Source organism: Passer domesticus, chromosome 3, assembly GCF_036417665.1.
Source record: "Passer domesticus isolate bPasDom1 chromosome 3, bPasDom1.hap1, whole genome shotgun sequence".
Classification (NCBI taxonomy): domain Eukaryota; kingdom Metazoa; phylum Chordata; class Aves; order Passeriformes; family Passeridae; genus Passer; species Passer domesticus.
The window spans coordinates 69,149,228-69,171,744 of NC_087476.1; the positions used below are offsets into that span (position 1 = coordinate 69,149,228).

At 36.6% G+C, this 22,517-nt stretch overlaps 1 protein-coding gene across 6 annotated transcripts in view; it reads right to left on the bottom strand.

The window, feature by feature from the left end:
* The window catches only part of RYR2 (ryanodine receptor 2), a 380,824-nt gene that overhangs the window by 210,381 nt on the left and 147,926 nt on the right, over nucleotides 1-22,517 (bottom strand). For all 6 annotated transcript variants that reach the window (XM_064413752.1, XM_064413749.1, XM_064413751.1 and 3 more), the window contains 4 exons: nucleotides 14,643-14,717; nucleotides 13,809-13,887; nucleotides 12,930-13,042; nucleotides 697-796 (listed from right to left, as the gene is read on the bottom strand). In XM_064413752.1, the coding sequence (XP_064269822.1) occupies nucleotides 697-796; nucleotides 12,930-13,042; nucleotides 13,809-13,887; nucleotides 14,643-14,717 (367 nt within the window). The remainder of the gene's footprint in view (nucleotides 1-696; nucleotides 797-12,929; nucleotides 13,043-13,808; nucleotides 13,888-14,642; nucleotides 14,718-22,517) is intronic.

Below are 22,517 nucleotides of genomic sequence, written 5' to 3' on the forward strand. Positions count from 1 at the left end.
ACTACAGCACCCACTCAAAACAGTTGGTCTGCAGGAAAGTAGAAATCATTAGGCTTTGCATTATGACAGAATTTTCAGAAAAATGTTGTTGTTCTCTGTGGAACCAGTATGGCATAAATTCAGGGATCCTTGTCCTTTCAATGTCAGAAATTGCATTAAAACTCATTCCTAATTCCTAAATAAAAGAAATAGTTCTGGAAAGCTGTTCTCTTTCTGTCTTTACCCTCCTCTTATTTTTCTTTCCAACCATATGTTAGCCATAAAACTATTTCCCATCTTCACTCTTAGGATTTCACATCCTGCTTCCAAGCCTCTTGCCCATTTTTTACTCAGTCTCAGAAACATGTAACCATGACTGCATACATCAGAATAATTTGAGATAATATCTTAAACCAGGACCAAAATCCATTTCAAAAAACATACTAGGAATGTCATCATATCTTTAGCAAAATGAGATTTGAATGAGCTGTTTAGTATTCAGCAAAAATACACAGAAAACTATCAGTGTTACTTTCAGTATAACCTTCCCTCTGTTTCAGAACAGTTGTATGTTTATTTATTTATTTATTGTATTCAGTGTTTACATAGGAGAAAACCACTCCCACACTCGGCATAATAATTTAATTTTTTACTCTCTTGGTTTTTTGATTTCATTTACTCTCAGTCTTTCAATAATTAAAGTTGAGTCAATCTTACCTTGGGCAACTTCACTTCCTGAACTGATTGGAGCTACACTCCAGAGCGTCTGCTGGAAGGCTGCATCAACATGTAAGCTACCATTGCCATAGGAGAGATGCTAGAACCAGGAAAGAGGGAGGCTTTTATTTGAGGTTAGTTGAAAATCTCATTACAGTATACAATAATAGAACCAAACATTCTCTTTGTTTCTTTCAAACATTAATTGTTCCCATTGACTCTATAAGTAAACACAAAGTTCGACCTGGGTACTCCTCAAGGGACTTTAGAAGTAAAGCTAGAATTGTAAAGTATATTCGACTCAAAAAAACTATATAGGAACAGTGCACAACACAGTCAGCTGCTTGGCATCTTAGACTTACTGAACACTCTGAAGAACTAATTTTTAAATGCTGTGGGATTTTTACACTAGTGTTCTTCCTTCTACATACAATGGGTATTTCCATGAGGTTTGAATATTGGAATATCACCGTAATCTGTACTTCAAGCGTAACTCACCACTTGAATTTTTTTTGCAGGTCACTGGCTTCTTAAAACTCCCGTTGGGTAAAAGAAATTACATAAACAAACTATTGACTTTGTAAACCACTTGAGACAGTTGACAAAATCTATCTTGAATAAGGTTCCCAAGATCCAAACAAAACTGAAACAATCTTTCTTTGGAAGGCTCACCTCCTACCTAGGCATTCAATGGATACTTTTTGGCTGGGTTGCCCCCTACCTTCTGCCAGTGTTGTAGATCTTTGTCATAAGTGCAACAGGTGCTGTCTTTTCTCAGAAATTCCGTGTGTGTGAGCTCCTGTTATTTCATTGACATGGTGTCAAAAATTCTTATCTCAAAGCATCTTGTATTGCACTCATGTTTGTCCCTCCCACACCATTAGCCAATTCTACTGTCAATGACAAACAAGATATCCTTATAGACGATTATGGAACCAAGGGTTCTGTGAATAAGCAGCTGTTTTGAAGCATACTTTTTATCTTACCAGGTACTAATTTTTCAAGTGCAGTAATATTTAGATGCTTTCTTCATAATTTTATTTTATTCTACTGGAAAGTAACTGTTTATAAAGCAGTATTGTCCTCTGTTTCCAAATGTTCAGACCAACATTAACAAATTCTGGGTAAGCTAATTAATGACACAAAAGACAAAAATGTCAGTGAAAGTCAGAAGAGGGTAGATTCTCAAGACATGTGCAGAGTTCTGTCTTCCTGACTGCACACCTTCTGGCTGTACAGAAGTACAAGAAATAGCATATCAACTCATTTAGAAGGGTCTCATAACAGCTAATGGCCTACAAAGTAAGAGTTCTCACAAAAGCCACATTTACACTGCACCAGTGCCACTCAGCGCATCATGGAGAACATGAATGAGCTAACAAGTTCTTTGCCTTTTATTCTTCACTTACTGCAGTTATATAACTTAGTGAATGGCAGGCCATGATGGGAGACTAGGATCTGGTTCTATTTTTGCCCTGTGGGCCTTCATTTTGTTAGGGTTCTTCTAAGATCACCAAATAGATCCAGTTAGTGGCAACAAGCAATTCAACCAAAGCAGGAATATTAAGTTTCAAGGAAAACACTTCATTCAGGATAGACAAAAGAGAAGGAGAACTCCTCAGTTGTCTAGATCTGCCGTCAACAGAGCACTCCTTCTGTGTGTTCTGTACATGTTAATTAACTTATTTTCACACACAGTAGTATCAATTGAAAAAGTGTTACATTTTTATAGAGAGGACACTGAAAAAAAAATACATTCCTGACTTCTCTCTTCAGAGTATTTGTACTTTTCATCCATTTATTGGATTCTAGTTCCGACTCTAATCCAGCTGTCTCAAGGTGAGTCACCGTCACTTTAAAAAATATAGTTCAAATGATACATCATATGACTTCTAAAACAGAGTATATTCTGCAATTCCCTTCTTATCCTCACTTCCCTAGATTCCCTGTAGCATCCTTTAATTTACAATTGACAGCAAGGGTCCTACCATTTACAATTCCACAAACTACGGTGTTCGCTCCCTGGAACCATTCATAGAAAATGGCAAAAGAAAGCCATTGTTAAGGGATATCCAAGAATTCAGTTATTCATTTTTTCAAATGTATTGAAAAAATACCAAAATATTAGAGATGACAGTATTTATCCTGGCATTGTCTAAGTTTTTTATGCTGGATTCTAACAATCTCAATGTTGCTTTAAAGCAATCTGCTGTCTGTCAATAACTTACTGGAGTTTACCTGTTTGGTTTTGTACCTTCAGCACAATAAAGCTATGAAAATGAAACAAGTTCTGTAACACGATGTCCAGGATGTGGACATAACACTCAGACTGGTGCTGAACAGCCTCCATACATGCTGCACAGATATTTGATACCTGGCACATCAGTGCATATGGCAGAAGTGGAAGGCTGCCATCAGCACATAGCATAGCACGTCTTTTGGGTATGTAGTAATTTGAAAAGCAGAAATATATTGGGTTCAGGAATCCTGATGTCCAGTCTAATCTTCATACAGGTCTTCCCCACCACAGGCAAATAATATTTTTTCTGCACTGGTCCAGGTTCAAGCAAAGAGTTGGATTTGTCTTCCCTGCTGATAGACCGATAATCTCCTAAACCAGCATTTAACCTGCAATAGGCTTTTCATCACTTTTCAGATTTAAAGACCATATTTTATGAATATGGGTTAACACTATAGTCCATAGGCAGTTTATCTCAAGGATAAACTCCAAGACTCATCTCTCAGAATACTGCAGGTTTCCCAACTGAATTTAATGACATATTGTAAACTCTCTACTGCTTTGCAGCAAAGTAATATAATCATAGCTCTGTTCCTAGGTCTTCAAAAAGAACACAGTGTATTTAAACTCACTGAAGAGCTTGGGGATCAGATGGTAATTTCCACAAGAACCCTTTAGCAGCAATTGCTGCAGCATAGCTGCATTTACAAGAGCTCTGAATAACTAGAGCTTTTAAATTTCACAGTCTGCATGAAAGTTTCTCTTCTCCAAAACATGCATGTGTGAAAAGACAAAAATATAAAGAATGGCAAACTTCTGCTTCAAGCTTCCTCTTGGCTAAGGTGTGCCAATGTTGACAGTTCATCCAGCAATATCTATTTTTATCTGCAGTTTGATAACTCTGCCTTCAATCTCAGGCCACTTGAAATTGCAAGAATAGCTTAAAAAACCCCAAAACATTATTTACTGGTAGATTTTGAAAACTATTGCATTTCTCAGAATGCTTTAGTACTGCACAACCACAGCATCAACCACACTCCTTCAGATTTCTTAGTACCAGCTGGTGCAGAGATAGATGGAAGCTATTTCCTTTCCTGTATGCAGACACTCTGACAGCCCTTGATTCCTGACTTAAAATTACTACACTGATCCCAACAGAAAAGCAGTTTCAAATAATTTAGGCACCTATCTGACCCAAGAACCTCTCAGATGTTCCAAGTCTTAGACAGACACCATTCCCACAACAGGTGCACAAGAATTTACTTGTATCTATAACAAAAAACAAAAAAGTAACCAAACAAACTATACTCCTTTTCATTTTTTAATTAGGAGGGGAAAAAACTGCATCAAAAACCTGATGAATTAGCAAACTTCAATAAAAATTCAAAGGTTAAACTAAATACAGTCTCTAGAAACAAAACTATTTTTTAACTTCCTACTTATGACATGTCATTTCTATTAAAATTGATTACCTGAGTCATTTAAAAATTATTCTGTTACAGAGAATTATATTGAAACAGTCAAAACAAATACAAATATTTATTCACATGAAAGGGAGATATTGGACAAAACTACAAGTAATAAGTGTGTCACAGACAGATTTTATGAAAAATCCTTTTGCCAGGATCTTTTCTCCTGAGAAGCGGGGAAGCTTCAGCTTCTCCATGTTTTGCTGCTTTGGAGAATTGTTTACCCAACATGTGAAATTGTTTTTGCTTGATGACCAATGACAGCCACCTGTGTTGAGGTTGTGAGCAGTCACAAGATTTTGTTATTCATTCCTTTCTATTCCTTTCTAGCTTTCTGATGGATCCTCTCTATTCTCTTTAGTATAGTTTCAGTATAGCATTTTAATATAATAATATAATAAATCAGTCTTATGAAACATGGAGTCAAGATTCTCATCTCTTCCCTTGTCCTGGGACCCTCAAACATAATCATATAAGTACATCTGTGTGAAATTTTTATAGAATTAGGGGTTTGTGCTCATGTTTTATAGTGGCAATATATTTATATTCATTGAAATACTATTAATGCTTTGAAAAAGTTTGAACGGAAAAACATACACTGCTGAACAAAAAATTAGTATCTAGATTTTGATCCAAAGTAGGCAAAGCCCAGGAAATTTCCAAAGGGTTTAAAGTACTAAAAAAAATGTGGTTTCTTTACTTTTCTCCACAGTGCTTAAGCAGTTGGCCCACAAACCCAAAAGCAAAGGGAATTTTTTCATTGATAAAGACAAAAAATTACAGCAATATGCTAAACAATTCCAACTCCTTCATTCATCATATATTTACCATCAGTAAAGGGAGAATAGAAGGTAAAACCTGCAGATACTCAGAATTGTACCATTACAATGAAAACCATCTACTCTGCTGCAGCATTGCTGAGCATGGGTAATTGCAGATGCATGGCAGAAAAAGCATAAGGGATCCATGGAGTGTGGAAGGGGATAGTTTGCATTCCTCCAATTCATAATAGCTTTCCTTCTGCACTGGCTCATGAAAAGCCTGAAGCACATCAGCTACTGTGCTTCCCAACAACAATCATTTTGCATGATTAGTCACAAGAGCTTTCATTAACAAAGCATTAATTTTATAGAAGCAAGCATCAAAAGTTAGGAAATGTCAAACTAAGTACCCTATGAAAAAGGAATGGCTTCTAGTGAGCATATCCCACTACAGTCTCCATCTCTCAATACTATTTTTTGCACATGTGTTGCCTCATTGTATATACAGGATAATGGAGCTCACTTTGTCAACAGCTGCTCAGTGCTTTGTTGTCTCCTCAATCTTCAATTTGCAGCCTCATGCTTTATTCAATATAGTCAATTCTTCAAAGCTTTGAAAAGAGAATTATTAATTTCCTCATAAGCTTTTCTCTTGCACCAATTACAGTATTTCACAAAACACAACTAATATTAATGGTTTAATTTTCTCAAAACCCCAAAGAAGTAGTATTATAACCCATTTTCCATTGGGGAAGGGAGGTACAGAGATTAAACTAAGAAATTTTCATTAATCTAGGATGCCCAGGTTGAGATGACTGCATTATATGTAGTTTATTGGCCAAGCCACATCTTACATTCACCTCAGCTGCAGCTATCAGGACTGAGCAACTCTGAGGTTTCAACCTCAAATAAAAGGAGGAGATGCACAAGACAGAAACCCAGTACAGAATATTCCCAGTAAGGGATGAGTAGTGACCCCTTGAAAGCAAGCCTAGTATACAAGATCATCTACTCAGCAAATTCCACAGCAGAGTCTGGTACAGAATCTAATTCTTCAGGAAAATAATTGTACCAATACTCCAAATGCAATTCCCAGCTTGAAATTTCATTTTCAAAGTTGCTTCATACCACAGCTTCCCTGCTACACAACCCTGACACATCCACTGAACTTTCATCATCACTAAAATAGAATTCCATAAAAAGCCAGTGTGACTGTACACTTAGGAGATGTCCTAAAAATATACCAGTACCAAAACTTTTGCATTTCTGAATGCCTGTGACTTCTTAAAATTTAGGAAAATGATTTTTATTTTATCATTTGTATGTAGTTTTCCTAAATTGGAAAAAAAAGTTTAAAAAAATTCCACCATTACAGTTCTCTACCTGTGATTCATGTGGGTAACTTGAAAACCCTTTTTCAGACATTGCCTTCTTATACTACTATAAAAATCATGACCAGAATTGTCAGCATACCGCATGTAACTTCTGTGCCTTAGTACAATGGGTTTCCTGGATAGTTGCTGGTAGTAGTTATCATCTGGCCTAATCACTCCAGGCCTCTACCACTCTCTTTTCCTTTCCAAATCTTTACCCCAGTCTCACTAGAAATTCTTCCCTGTGAAGGTGGTGAAGCACAGGCTGTCCAGTGAGACTGGGGCTGCCCCATCCCTGGAATTGCTCAAGGCAAGGTTGAATGGGGCCCTGAGCAACCTGCTCTAGTAGAAGGTGAACCTGCCCACAGCAGGGAGGTTGGAACGAGATGATCTTCCAGGCTCTTTCCAACCCAAACTTAGAATCTACAAATTTTATTCCATTTAGCCAAACCAGCTTCCTGACTTAATTACAGGCCACATTACCACCAAGAATTAGGACCTCCTCCTACTTGAAAAAGTTCTCCTTAGACCTACAAAGCCTAAGCAGGGTCTTTTAGCTTTTTTTTCCTTGCTCCAGCTCTTCCTCACCACATCAGCCAGCATCAGACTTCTTTCCAGAACCTCACAACTCCTAACCCACAATACCCTTTTCATTTCTTGGCCTCCCTCTGCATCTTTGTCCAGCAGTTTGGTTCTCCCCAAAAAGCTCATTCCCCTACAGATGTCTCTTGTCATCCTTCATTTCCATTCTCATTCCACTGGTTCTTCTCTCAGTTTTCTCTGCCAAAACCACACAGTTTTTCTAACCTAAATTTTGAACACAACTTCAACCAGTGGGTGCCTACTCTTCCCTTGTCACCAGCTTCTTGTCCCAGACAATTTGGATAGACCCTTTCTACCTGCCTGCCTTCAGTTGACAATCTTTTCAGCCACTCATCAAATCCCACTCAGTTTCCCTCCTTCCCAATTCAGTCCCACTCCTGTCACTGATACATCACCTGCCTTTTGTTCCTTCTACTTTGTCACAGCTTCTTCCTCCACATATCTTAAATGACAGGAGCTCACCAGCAGCACACACACACTGAGTTATATGCTGTCAATACAGTGCCTGGCTTCATTCCTGCCTTGAGCAATCCATTTCAAGGAATATCTGTCCCACCAGGTTGGCATGTATTTAATTATTCACTGTAGAGGGAGTTTAAACAGTTCATTAACACACAGGCAGTGCTAGCTTATGTAAAAGAGACAAAGGCATCAGACTTCTACATACTCAAAGAAAATTTAAACACTCTTCCCTGGTCATGATCAAGCTCCATTGTTTCAGAAGAACATTTATTTACTAAGCTGAACCAGGGAGAGGTTTGTTGCCTTTTTATTTATTTTCTTGAGTTTTTTGGTTTGGGTTTTTTTTTTGTTTGTTCATTTTGGTTTTTTGGGGTTTTTTTGTAAGTTACCAAGAAGTACACAAGAAAATTACATAAATTTTCTTAATTATGTGGCTTTGTTTTCTTCCCTGTCTTTGAGCTCAAAAACATCTTATTCCTTCTGGATGAAATCAAAAAAATTATCTCACACTGATTAAAAAAAAGAAAGAAAAAAACCACAGAAATAGATTCTACTAATTCTAGTAAGTGACTTTTTACATCACATGCACTTGATTATAAGCACTTGGAAGCAGGACTCCATAAGGCAGAGCAGCTTGACAATCTTAATTATTGGAAAGTCCTACCAACCTCCACAATAACATTTCAAATCTTTGTATAAAGGCTCCATGGGAACTGCATTATGATCAGTGTAACAGAGCAGCTCAACACTACCTCAGTTCCACTAATTTCAGATTTGCTTATGCAAATTAAAATTATTCTTCACAAAAACCTTTTTTATAAATTTTCAACAAAGGAAAATGATGGAATTGTGAATTTACACAGAAGAAAGTAAAGTCCAATACTGAGTGTCATACTTTCAGAAAAAATGTGAAAGGGAAGAATAATTTTTTTTTACACTTAAAAAAAAACCCTCACACACTGCTGTATTTCCTGACTACTGCACCAAGAAGCAATACAGACACTTGGAAGCTGTTCCAAGCATATGACATGAGAAATAAAACTCAGAGCTGAAAATAAACAATGTATTTGATACAAAAGGATACAAAAGTAGTGCCTTTGCAATACTGAGGAACCTCTCCTCCTTCCCAGGAGTAATGGCATATATGGACTCCAGCTTTAAAATAGTTCAAGCTAACTTGGATGCTATTATTTTTGAAAGGGAACTCTGCCATCAGTTCCCAATTAGTTTCTTGTTAGTTGTCAGTAGGCAAAAAAAAAAAAGTCATATCAATCAAATAAATGTCAAGGCCTGTTCACAGATCTGCATAATGCAGTTCCAGGTCAGCATTGCAGCCACTGAGACAGTATCTCAGTAACTACATATAAACCACAGGGTATATACAACTGTAGTAATATACTCAAAACTGTGCACTGTAGATTCAAAGCTGAGGTGTTACCCTCTTTCCTGACTTCTCAGCCAGAGTTACACCAACCTGATGGATAAAAATTTTCAGTTTTTACTTCATTTATGCATTTTGTTTTTCAGCTTCCTGTCTAAGGACTTTTTCTTGAATTACGTTTAAAAGCTATTTAGAGACTTCATGAATTTGAAAGAAATTACAACTAACTGAACTTCTAAGCTATTGAAAATTATTGCATATCAGGATATGTAGTTATCAAGAGGCATAGGCAAAGCTTAGTGCTGAGGTAGATAATACAATGTACAATTTGGGGAAACATGATGGAAATATCACATCTGTTCTTTGTCAGGCTGTACTGCCTCAAGAAAGGAAACATAGCAACTCTGGCTTGAACTTAAATGGCGGCAATATTTATAGCAGAACATCTTTTTGCTCTATGCTAACAGAGTTCAGCAGAGCCAAGTTCTCCCTCTGAAGTATCTGGCAATAGCACAGCTCAGACATTATATAATGTCACAAGCACTTATGTAAGTGCTTCTCCTCAGAAATGCTACACAGTGTAATAAGGATCCAAAATCCCATTGTCTAGGTAGATAACGAGAGTCAGAGCTAGTGAATGACTTGCCCTGGGACACTGCTGTGAGTCAAAAGTCAAAATCCACCTCTCCAGACCTTTGGCTTATAATTGTAACACTGATCTTCCTATCAGTTTAGTACTTGGTTGGTGTAAACAGAAAGACAACTCTTTGAGGAAAAAATAGAGCCAATTGTCCCAAAATATTTTATTTTGTGGAAAGAGGGGAAGGGGTACTACAACAAAGTCCTGATATTTTCCTAATACTTAAGATTGTTGCCAACCAAATGAGGTCTAAACAAAAATCTACTCATCACACTGAGATCATAAAGTGTCAAAGTCAATGTTAAATTAATTAAGCTAAAGCCAGACAGCTGGAAGATGAACTTAGGAAGATGACATAGTTCTTCTCTCTCCTCTTGCATTATACAAATTCAACTAAGAGCTGACTAGATTTTGAAAAAGCCATGCCCTACGAATGAACTGTTTTCATCTGTTATTTTTACACACATATCTTTGCCCCAGGATGGTTAACCTATTTTTCTTCAATCAGAAAGAATTAGCAAATTGTTTGAAAACATAGAGCAATATTGCAATATACAAAGATGACATCCCAGTCCTATTCCTAACAGCACAGTTACATAAAACATTTGATGGAGAACTTACATTTTCCTAAGATTTTAATTGTAGACTATGCAACATACATAAACCTAACCCTCAGCATCCTGATGGACACTATTTTCTGTCAAGAAATCCCTATGAGGAATTCCACTCCCTTATAAAAAGCACTCCTCAACTGGATTCAACAGAGCTTATTTGGTCTCACTGTTGGAGCAGATTCACAAAAATAACTTCATCTCTCCACAGTCCTAACTTTTACAAAAGATCTAATTTGCTACATTCTTTTAAGAATTGTACAAATTAGCAGCTACAACACAACACTGCACTCAACACGTAAACAATGAATTGTGTATATTTTCAAACTTATATCCTTTGAAGTTATTTTGGAAACAGCCAAATGGATTAAGACAAACAGCTTAAGACAGAGAGACAGCTTTCATGAAAAATATTGGTCGCTCACTGATTATTCTTTACCAACTGTTTCAATTTTCATGAAAACTTCACTGGTTTATTGACAGTGCAGAAGTTCAATTACTGAATAGGTAGCAAAGCCACTAACATTTTTATGACTGTGGAGCTACACAGTTTACCAGCTCTTATTATAGTCTTGAAAAACATCTGATCATAAAAATATGTGAGTGCATGTTAGAGCACAATTAATTTGCTGACTCCTTGCTCCATCCTACTCCAAACCAGAGCTATATAACTGAAATAGGCTTAATAATTATTCATTACAATCTAGCTCTAAAACACTTTAAGACTGTAATACAGTGTTATTTCTCTCTGCACTGAAAATATTATTTATTTTTAGTATATTGATATTTTGCATGGAACACGCAGTACATGCATTAACACCATATCTTAAGGAAAATCAGTCTCTGCAGACAGAATTGTGCCTCTTGCTGTATAAAAGTACATATGACAGCCTTGAGAATCAACAGCTGAGGCACAAAACCTAAATAATAGGCTGAGCTGATTATTACTAATTAGTGGCCAGGACATGCCTACACAGAGACACAATCTGTACCAAAATTCAACTTCAGCAACTCAATTCAGCAATTCAAAGAAATCCAATGTCTTCGAATAAAACCTTTCCATTAATTGGATTTCTCAAAAATTCAGTCCACAAGAAGTTGTTTTTTCACTATGTGTAGTTACAATTCTCATAAAAGTAATTATTTAAAATAATTTTTAAATGCAAAGATGACCAGAAAGTTTTCAGAACATCTAATTACAAAAAACTAATTAAATAAGCTACTGAGCTCCTAATTAGAAGTTACAATTATATTCTAACAATTGTATTCTCATTTTCCTATGTATTTTCAATAGAAGGGAGAATATTTTCAATTTTATAAAGGACATCCTATTAAACTACTCACTTTTTTCTTAAATACTTTAAAAAATTTAAAAAACTCATTTTAAAAAAGCAAATTATAGAGAATAAATTGTAATGTTATATGCACATTTCATAGAATCATAGAATACCAGAGCTGGAAGGGACCCACAAGGATCATGAAGTACAACTTCCTGCCCTGCACAGCACCACCCATAAGAATCACACCTGTGCCCAAAAGGGATGTCCAAATTCTCTCAGGCTTGGTGCTGTGACCACTTCTCTGGAAGTTCTCCGGGACATCTGTTCCAGTGCCCAACCACTCTCTGGACAAAGAACTCTTTTCCAATATCCCACCTAAACCTCCCCTGGTGCAGCTTCAGGCCATTCCCATGGGTCCTGTCCCTGGTCACCACAGAGAAGAGATCAGTGCCTGCCCCTCCTCTTCCCCTCCTGAGAAAGTTGTAACTGCAGTGAGATCTCCCCTCAGTCTCCTCCAGGCTGAACACACCAAGCGACCTCAGCTGTTCCTCAAATTGCTTCCCCTCAAGTCTCTTCAACACCTTCAATGCCCTCCTAGATCTGAGACAGATTTTTGACATACTCACAACACTTCCTCATTAGAGAATCATTTTAAGTTGGGCCAAATGGCCAAAATGGCCCAACTGGGGCTGATTTTTCAGAAGCTTCCAGCAAAATTATTTTCTTCTTATTTTCACCTTCTTTTTGCCATAAAGTGGAATGCAGGTGTTTGCAACACCAAGAATAAAAAAGAAATACATCTTAAAGTGCTGACCTGCTTCATTACAGAAGAAATGGGAGATCCTTTTGTGAAAAAGAAACCTGTATAAACCAGTGACAAAAAACAGCTAGCACAATAACTTGTAAAATATTTCAATTCTATTTAATCATTGAGTATTTCAATTATATTTCATTTGACATCTCAGCAGCTCTATATATTACACTGTACATCATCTCAATAAAATACGGACCTTCTAAGCCCACAAATCCGATAAACCTATGTTAGATATCCTAAAATTTTGTACAAAGTTTTAATATATATGATAGTGTTGTTAACCTATGAACACTCACACGGATTCTAAACATCTCAGTCATGAACTTTTGAAATTATTTTTTTCTGTAATCACTCCTTCTCATCTAAGCAAATTTTAAACTCCTAGTCCACTACTGAAATGAACAAAAATTAGATTAGTCATATATCACACTTTCCAGACCTTCAGTATGTTGCAAAATGTTGTTTAAGAAAACAGTTTAAGAACCTAAAGTTTTAGTTTTAGGAGGCAGAAATGTAAGCCAAATTTTACTGTAAAACTTCCATAAACTTTTTTTTTTCCCTGTAGAAGAACCACTGTACAGATAATTTTATACAACTTACCAAATATCTTTCTGAAGAGACGCTGACTAAAATCAGATCATCTCCAACACGCACTTTTTCTCCTTCTGACCGTTGTTTGGAAGCAGGATGTATGGTCCACCAGCAAGCCTCACCTAGTGTCAATATTAACAGCAAAGAATGAAACAGGAAAGAAAGGGCCCAATGTTACTGGTGTTACCATCACACTTGTTTCAGTCTTAAAAGTTCTGATCCAGTTTTCACTGGGCTAAACCAAGTGTCCATGTGTTTTCCATAACTAGTATCATTCCTGCATCACCTTGTTGGAAACTCAACTCTAAATAATGCACATAAGCAAAAGAGTAGGACCTCTGAAACAGTGACTCCACTGTTGAATAAGGCGATGGCGCTCTGTGTTCTCTAGGCAACCTGGTCCAGGCTGCTTTTGCTAAACAAGTCCCTGTCACCTTCGTTACAGATTCTGGAAAAGACATTGAAGAATATTCTGCTGAGAATTTGGACAAAGAAATAGAGCAACCCATAACTAAGGGCAATGAAAATAAGCATTTACATACCACTTAATATTTGGAAGATCACATTAATCCAAATATGTTCTTTAACTTTTACTGACTGTTAGTGCCTCTAACACCCCCCAGAATATGTGTAAATACTAAAGTCTAATACAAATTCTGTTCCCATAATAAATCTTGTTTTCAGATGGGCTTCTTTAGCTAAAACCATGCTATTTAGAAAAGAACTCAGATCTTTGAACTGTTCAATTGTTGCAGCTGATATTTTTACTACTTCTATCTAAAACACAGCTTTCAAAAACAAGCAAATAATTTAACTAAGCTATTCTTACACTTTCATTTTTAGACTGATGGTATTCTTCATTATATAGTCTTTTAAACTAGTGGTTACCTGTTGTGTCTTCTTGCAATCCTACATCAAATGCCAGCTTATCCATTGATGATCGAGATGTAGAGAGACAGCATAGGTACTACCAAAAGAAAAAGCATACATTACTTACTCTGCTCACTTCTAATAATATAAAAAGCCATCAACCTACTAACACATGATTAAATATTCTTAGATTACCCCCATTAGTTATTGCCTGCCTGCTAAGCTGAAATGTATGCCTGCTAAGCTGAAATGCACTCAAGGAGTCTTGACAAAAATATGTGTTCTAAATTAATCTGTCAGTCTACCCAAGTCATCTTTTCACTAAGATAGAAATACTAAGAGTGGAAATAATGGAGATAGTTGTATCAGATTTCAGTTCCATGAAGTCTCACTTTTAGCTAAGGAGTTTGGAACCTATATAATTCATCAGGGAATTTCCAACTAAGACTTCTGTCCAAAATACGTGTAAGAAGGAATTTCGTTTTCCACCCAGTCTCTAACATGTTCAAGTTGACAGCACGGTGCCAGCTGTAGATTCAGTCACAGCTTTTGCAAGAGGGAAAATCCAAGGGGAAAGAAATGAAAACTCACCAGCTGAGACTGACAAATAGGGGATTCAGCACTAGGGGAGCCAGACTTAGTTTTGGCACTTACCCACATACAATCAGCTTGGGTTTGTATTTCCAAGCACCTACCCTTCATAAAGGTTTCTAGGGACCACAGTAAAATGCCTCTGATGTGATTAATTCTCCAGATATCAGTAAATGGTAATATTCTGGGCACCTTTGAACATAAATTCCATACAAAAAAGAAATCTCTGCTGCTCCCAGCTGATGTAACACAGTTACGTACCATGCCGCTGTAGGAATGGCGCAGCAGGATTGCATGCCCGTAGAGCAGTGTTCGATGTCCACCACCTTGTGCAGACTGAAAGGCAAAGAGAAACAATATACTGCTATGTTTTAATAAAATGGAACCTTTTGAGAAAGAAAGAAAGATGAGGGAACACTGTGTACTTTGAGCCATCACTTTTTTGGTAAAAAATATGTTCTAGAATCTTGAAACCTTTTTCCTTGAGCTGAAAGCAGGTAGCCTCTATGAGCAGCTTAGATGCGTGCCATGCTACCCTCTACACACTCAACTATTGTTAGATGTCTTCACCCATTTTTCCTACAAATTATATCCTTCCAAGACAGATGGTATGCAGAGGGAGATTTTTGAATATTCTCCTAATTTTACCAGGGAGTAATGTGATCTTCAACCACATTGAAGACCATCAGCCTGCAAATTGCTTTGTGCCACACAGCTTTAATATTATCAGAGAGAATTCTTTATCTGCTAGGACAGGTAAATGCTTAAAGACATCCAAGCTAACTCAACAGTATTTGGGGGTTATGAAAACTCAGAAATCATGTCCAAGTAATAGTTCCTCTTGAGAAACTGTATAAATCTTGAGTAAAAGATAATTAAAGTGATAAAATTCACTTTTATTCCAAGAAACTACAACCATTTTCCCCCAGTATTTTCACAACAGTTTCTGTTAATCAATAATCAGTTTCACTACTCATGAAAGAATAAATAAATCTTGTTAAGGCATGAACAAGCCTTCAATTTCTTCTGAAGATTTATGTATTCCTTATGCTGAAATGCAGAAGACTAGAACTGGACAGGAGCAGACGCTGTCTGACAAGACACTCTCAAGAGCATAAGTTCATACCCCTCTGACAGAACAACTCAAGTAATATTATGCACAGCACACTCTCCAAGAAGCAGTGATAAGTAAATATTTTATGAGTCTATAAATGTGACAACTCCATAAGTAGCATTACTCTTTCATATAGGAATCCTTTATTTAATTTAAGGAGTTTACTTTCTTATATATGGTATTTATACCCTTTCTTTTACCATAGAAGACTGATCTTCAATTTGACTGGAACATCAGATTCATTACAAAATAAACTTAAAAAATCATACTATCTTACATCTCTGGTAGCTACATTTCAGTGCTGAAGATCAATTTAACTGAATGGCTATGAGAGCAACACACAATTATTTCTCTTCCATGTTTATTTGTTGTCCTTCTTTATATTTTATGCATTAGCATTTATTGAACTTTGAATTACTTGGTCGAGGAAAAAAACAAGAGGGATAGGTGGTGGAGCACCAAGTACTTCAAAGGTAATAATTTTAGCATTTTTAAGAAACTGCCAAGAGTTTCTGGCTTTTATGTTTATTGAGAAAAGAGCAGCTTGATGGACACAAGGTATATTTTGACTGTCAACAAACTGCATAGCAGGCAAAATGCAGGGAGGCACACTGAAAAATCTCTTTGGAAGAATGAATGACATGAATTTTTATTAAGAAATAGTCAAAGTCATGGAGTTTGTCACAGGCACAGTCCTGACAATAAGATATGAAGACTTAACTCTGAGTTACCGTTAGCACCACCACTTTTCCAAAGGCACGAGGAAAGAACAAGGCATTTGATAATGTCAGGCCCAGTTTGCCAAAGATGAACACTGAATGTCTGCTACTCATCACACGGGGGAAGAGAGAAAAAAACTGCTGTGAACACACTGCCCTACCAGAATTTCAGATTTACCCACAAACTTTATCAACAGCGCATAGAGGTACTCAACTAAAAAAGTAAGTAATATGAAAAAAGTCAAAATTACACCAGTATTTTTATCAAAAGTATTCTATTATCCATAAATTTGATATCTAGCATAATGATCTGACTGCCTGTTGCACAAAAGTTGCAAATAGCATAACCCAAAAATTTGCTATATTGATTTGTCTGTCTAGCAACTATTTTGTTAAATTCTTACTTGCAGCTGAACAGAAGAAAAGTAGGTTCTAAAAAAATTAAATCACTTCTGTCAAAAATGGAGGAGCAGGTTTTTAGATATTTTTTTCCAAAAGGATTAAAGTGATTCTTTTTAATTAGTATTATTTTGTCCATTAGAAGAATGCAAGCAAGTCAGTGGTTTGTTTCTTAAATGTAATAACATTTATAGCATTTTCCACTTAAGGGTTTCTGAGAGGCAATCATAATCAAACCATTCTTTTGGACACAAATTGAAAAGATGAAACAGAAAAATACAGAAAAGGATAGAAAACAAGGCTGCCTCTATGAAACTGCCTTCCAGGACATGTACATACCTGTAAGTTCATTTCCTATTTTAACAGCTCATTTCATAACTACATACTCAGCATTTATCTTTATGCCAGAAGCTGCACAGCAAGTAGCTGTTGGACCATGACTGCCTACTGAAATAATCCTTGATTTTTAAAATGATCCATTCAATTTCCAGCAGAAAACTAAATTTTCCAGATTAAAAAAATTAATTTTTAACAACTACATTTCTGTGGCAAAAATGCAACTCCAAGATGAAATCTGACACTGAAGTTTTACCAAATTTATTCAAATATTGCAATCAGAAGATTCTGCAAGACTACTTGGAAGCCACAATGCTGACTAATTCAATCCATAATGGCCACAGATTTTTGCACAGATGTATGAATGGCATTAGCATGCAAGGCAGTTGCTAACAACCACATTATTTACCATGAGTCTTATTTTCTTTATGTTTAAAATTTCCAATTTTCAGAGTAATTTCCAAGTTGAACAATACATTCATATTTATTCCTTGAATAAAACCAAGCTGAATAAAAATACCTTTGTTTTCAAAGAATAACTTATCCATTGAAGTACTACAAGCTATGCTATTCAGGAGTGTCAATTATGTTAACAAAAGCTCTTCACATTTTATTTTCCAAGAATGTGGAGTATACAAAAAAACTTAGAAGTCTTCAGAACGGGTAAACACTAAAGATAATAATTTCAGATTGAAAGCACACAGGACTGACAAATTCACACTGCTTGTGAAAACTTCATGTAAACTGCCCATCTCTAATGCAATATTTCTGCAGCTGGAATACAAGATTAATTTGGAGTCATCTCATTACCCAAAAGTCATTTCTAAAGAAAAGGCAATTTAGAATAGAACAACAAGAATTAGAGCTGAATAAATCAGCATTCAAAAAAATATATACAGCTTTCAAATTCAATGCATTGGAAGACCAGGCAATGACAACAGATTAAGATCTGTTTAACTTGATGTAAAGAGTGTTATTGTAAACAAAAATCAAAAATAATAAGCTAAAATTGGGATATATATTTCCATGTTTTCTTAATAGAAAAAGGATTAAAATACTAAAAAGTACTCAAAAACTACAACCTGAAAGCCAGGTAGTAAAATGTGCAAAGACAGAACAGTAAAAATTATCCATTTTACCATGAATACCATGACTGTCACAGGCACAGACATGTAATCAATCCCCTCACAGACCAAAAGACACACAACAGCACTGCATTGCTGTGCCTATGGTGCACTGCTGCACTTCTGGACACATGAGAAGCTGCAGGAAATTAACCATGGTCACATGAATACATGTTTTAAAACCATTTGTGCTTTTGGGAACCTCACAATGAGACCTTTTAGAGGCTGGTGAATAACCTTTTATCATCCATGATTCTAAGCCAGCTATTACCATTCTGTTGTTTTTATACTAACAGCCTTATTTCTACTAGACAAAAACATCCCTTAGACCAATGAGAACTGTACTGCAAGCAAATGCTGACTATTTTTTGCTGACTTTTCTTCACAGCTCTGCACAATCTTCAAATGTGTGAGAAGAGAGAAAAAGCTCTGATCTTCAGGGAGGAACCAGAGAGAGAACCATGTGAAAGCATTTAGAAGTATTTAAGCAAGACAGTTGTTTCAATGCTTTGCATATGTAAAGAAAAAACTTCTATAATGTTATTATTCAGAAATAAAATTCGTAAGAAAGCCTGACAGCAATTGCATTTAACACATGACTATTCAAACAAGTCTAGTCACCCACAAAAGAAATTTTAAAATACTGAATGTGTCACACAGGAACTGATTCACACTCTAGAAACACTCATACAAAATAACATAGCAAGTTTTTAAGTAGCATGTAAAGGCTTTTCCTGCTTCATTCCATGCGAGGTCCATATTATTAGAATGGAGTTACTTACATGTGGTATATGGAAAATGACAGTACAAAGACTAAAGTGTAAGGAAAAATAGCTTTCATAGACTTCAAAAATAATTTTGAATAAAATCAAATGAAACAATAAACCATATCAGTAAATCCTTCGACAATGCAGTCCATATAACTTACAGTTATGGTATAGCATGACAATCACAATCAGCTGTACAGCCTTGTATTTCCTCTGTGCCCCAGATCCAGCCCTAAGAGTCTAGATGGAACTTATGACCGATCGGAACTTATGACCGATCAATATTGTTTTTAATGGGTTTCTAAAAAAATACTGCAAAACTGCTTTCATGGCATTGAATATGGCAGCATGGTGGTACAATAAAAGAAGAAATATGCACCACATTTTTCTTTGCAAGTGTTTTTCAAGGCATCTACTGTAAGACACCATTAAAAGTTTCAAATATGAGTATCAGTGGTTGTTTCATATGTATATTGGAGTAAAACAATGTCCTTTAAAGCAGTGACCACTCACACTTCATTAAAATGGAACACATAGACAATGGCCATCTTGAATTTAAATTAGATGCTGGAGACAGCACCATGTTAAACGTACTACACAAATACTTCCATAAAAACACTAGCAAATATGAATACTAAAGGCGTCACATTCTCCATCACAAGGATGTTCCAGGTTTCATGAAGTTCAGGAGCTTATACTGTTAGAAAACTGCGAAGTTATTTAAAAAATACTTCTAAATCTGGACATTTAGTCAAAATACATAACCAGAAGCATAGAATTAAATACAGAATAGCCTACAGTTACCTGTTTTGAACCATTTTAAATGTAAACCTACCACAAGTACAGAAATAAACCAAGCAGGATATTGCACCCACCACTGATGGAAATGCCAAAGAATTATATTTACAAAAAAAGGAAATGCTCTTCCAGTGACAAAATCTTTTCCAAGTCCCTTCCCCAGGACCCACACTGCAGCTGTCAATTTCTTGATTCAAGAGAATTTATTACATTCTGAAATTCTGGGTTTGATCCATTAGAAAGAAATCAAACAGGAAACCCGGGTCTGACCACATTTACTGGCATGAGAAAAGCAACTACCATGTATTCTGAGTACAAGTGTATTTAGGCCCTGGTGTTCCCAGTCTGAAACAACCTGTGTCAAGATCAGATATGTAAAGGCTGTTGATATTGATGCCTTTATCAAGATGCTGAAGTAAGTTTTTAAAACCAGCAGGCTAATATAAGTATTTATTGTACGCTAGATACTGGGGAACAAAACCAAAAAAACAAAACAAACAAAAAACCAGTGACTGCACAAGAAACGTGCTTTGTTTATATAAAATTCTTTACAACTTCCTTCATTTAAGCAAATTAAAGCTTTCTATTTAAGCAACCTGCAAGACAAAAATTATTGAAAGGATGTGGAATACATGTAAATCTTGAAAACTTTGAATCCTTACTTAGAAGGAAAACCCCAGATGGCAGAATAAGTCATGAATTGAAAGGAATCAGGAAATTAATAAAGGGACCTAGGAGGAATAGGAGGGAACCATGTCCCATGGTTTAAAACCATCCCACCATGACTCTAAACATAAATATTTGCACGACACTACAACCACTTCTGTAGAGGAGATGATTCTCAAAATATTTCCATAGCAACATCATATCTACTCACCTACTGATTTCATTATTAATGTGAAATTTCTCAATCTGTTGTAGACCAATGTTGATGGAGGCCAGTATCCTTTGCTAAAATCAGCAATGATACAGTGCTACAGAGCTGCATAGCATAGGAGGCCACAACAGGTACGTGTTCAACAAGACCTCTTGCTCCCCACAAGTCCATGCTGTCTAAACTCTTTCACACTGAACACAGCTACAGATGACTAATGAGAGCTTCTTTCTGACACCGAGAAACAGCCAGCTAGAAAACACGGGAAGGCTTGTTCTCTTAATACCACTATGATCAATTACAAGGAAAGCTGGAAATGAAAAGCTAAAGAAAAAATTCAGATATGGTGGGTTGACTTTGGCTAGATGCCAGGTGGCCCCACCCCCCCAAGCTGCTCTATCACTCCCTCATCTCAGCTAGACAGGGGAGAAAAAGTAAGATGGAAACAGGAGAGATAAGGCAGTTTACTAAAGCAGAAGTGAGAGGTCATGCATGCATACAAATAAAGGAAAAAAAAAACCCCCAAAAATATTTTATTTGCTACTCCCCATCATCAGGAAACTGGTCACTTCCCCAGAGGCAGGATTTCAGCATGCATCATGTTGCTCCAAAAGGCAAATGTTGTAAACAAAAAACGCCTCCACTTTCTCCTTTTCGTAGCTTTTATATGTAAGCTGACACCATATGGTATGGAATATTCCTTTGGTAAACTTAGGTCTAGTGTCCTAGGTGTGTCCTATCCCAAGATCTTTCTGACATCAGCCCACAGCTGAGAGGTGGAATGTTGGAGAGACAGTGCTGATGCTGTGCCAGTGCTGCTCAGCAATAGCCAAAACACCGGTGTGTTATCACCCCCAATGCAAAGCACAGCCCTCTGATGGCTGCTATGGAGAAAACAAACTCCATCTCAGCCAGACCTAATACAGATGACAAAGGACTCAGATGATGTAGCTTAAGGCAACTAAATAGCCAGTGGATAGAAAAAAGGCCCTTTTAGTCAGTAAATCAGCCCACCCAAAATCTGAGCATTCTGCTCGTGGTTACACAGAGAGCTCAGGATATCCATGGCTCTAAGTCTGGCATTTCAGTTTGGCAAGATGACTGCCAAGCAGAGTCCACAAAACCCAAGCAGTGGTGAAAACAGAGTGTGTGGAAACAGGCTGAATCACTGCAGAACTTGAAAAGTAACCCTGGAACACATCTAAAAGGCTTGCGAGACAAGATTAGTCAGGCAAAACTAAACAACTGATGCTTGGAATACTAACACTGGGAAATTACATCTTTGGCAACATCAGAGAACTTGAAAATGCTGCAAGCAGTAAAGACTACAAAGCCACAGAGAATAAGCCAAGAACTATTACATCATCTTCTTGCTCACAGAAGTACACATTTTTATTTAAAATCTTGATACAAAACAGAAATAATTTCCTTTCCAAAGTCACAGCATCCAGGCCCAGAACCCTTGAATTCTTCTATGGAAGAAAACAACAAACCTAACCCTTTTGCAATTACTGTGCTCTCGGGTTGCCATTTCCAGTGGTTGGCACCAAATAACCAGCATTTAGTTGCTTAAAATTTAAAGATACAAAGTAAATCAATTCATTGACATGAGGCATTGAGCTAATATTCCCTCACTCTGCTTGTGTCACATAAGAGCAATACCAAAGGGTGAATCCAAATAGTCCAAAACCCCTTTCTTTGTCTCACTGTAGCCTACACACCACGTTACATGAGAACAGCAAACAGGAAGTTGAATCTCTCAAGACATTATATATGCTATACATATTCATGTTCTTATATTTACTCTTAAATCACTATAGACTTTCTGTGAAATTCACTATCAAACAGCAAATGCTGCAAAAATTCAGCCATAGAGATTGGCATGATTGATGACTGCTGGTACCTTACTCCCAGATAATGATGGCCACTGAGGCCAAAAAAATAAAAAAAATTAAAAAAAAAAAACGAAGTAAGAAAAAAAAGCAAGAAAAAAGTAACAAAACAA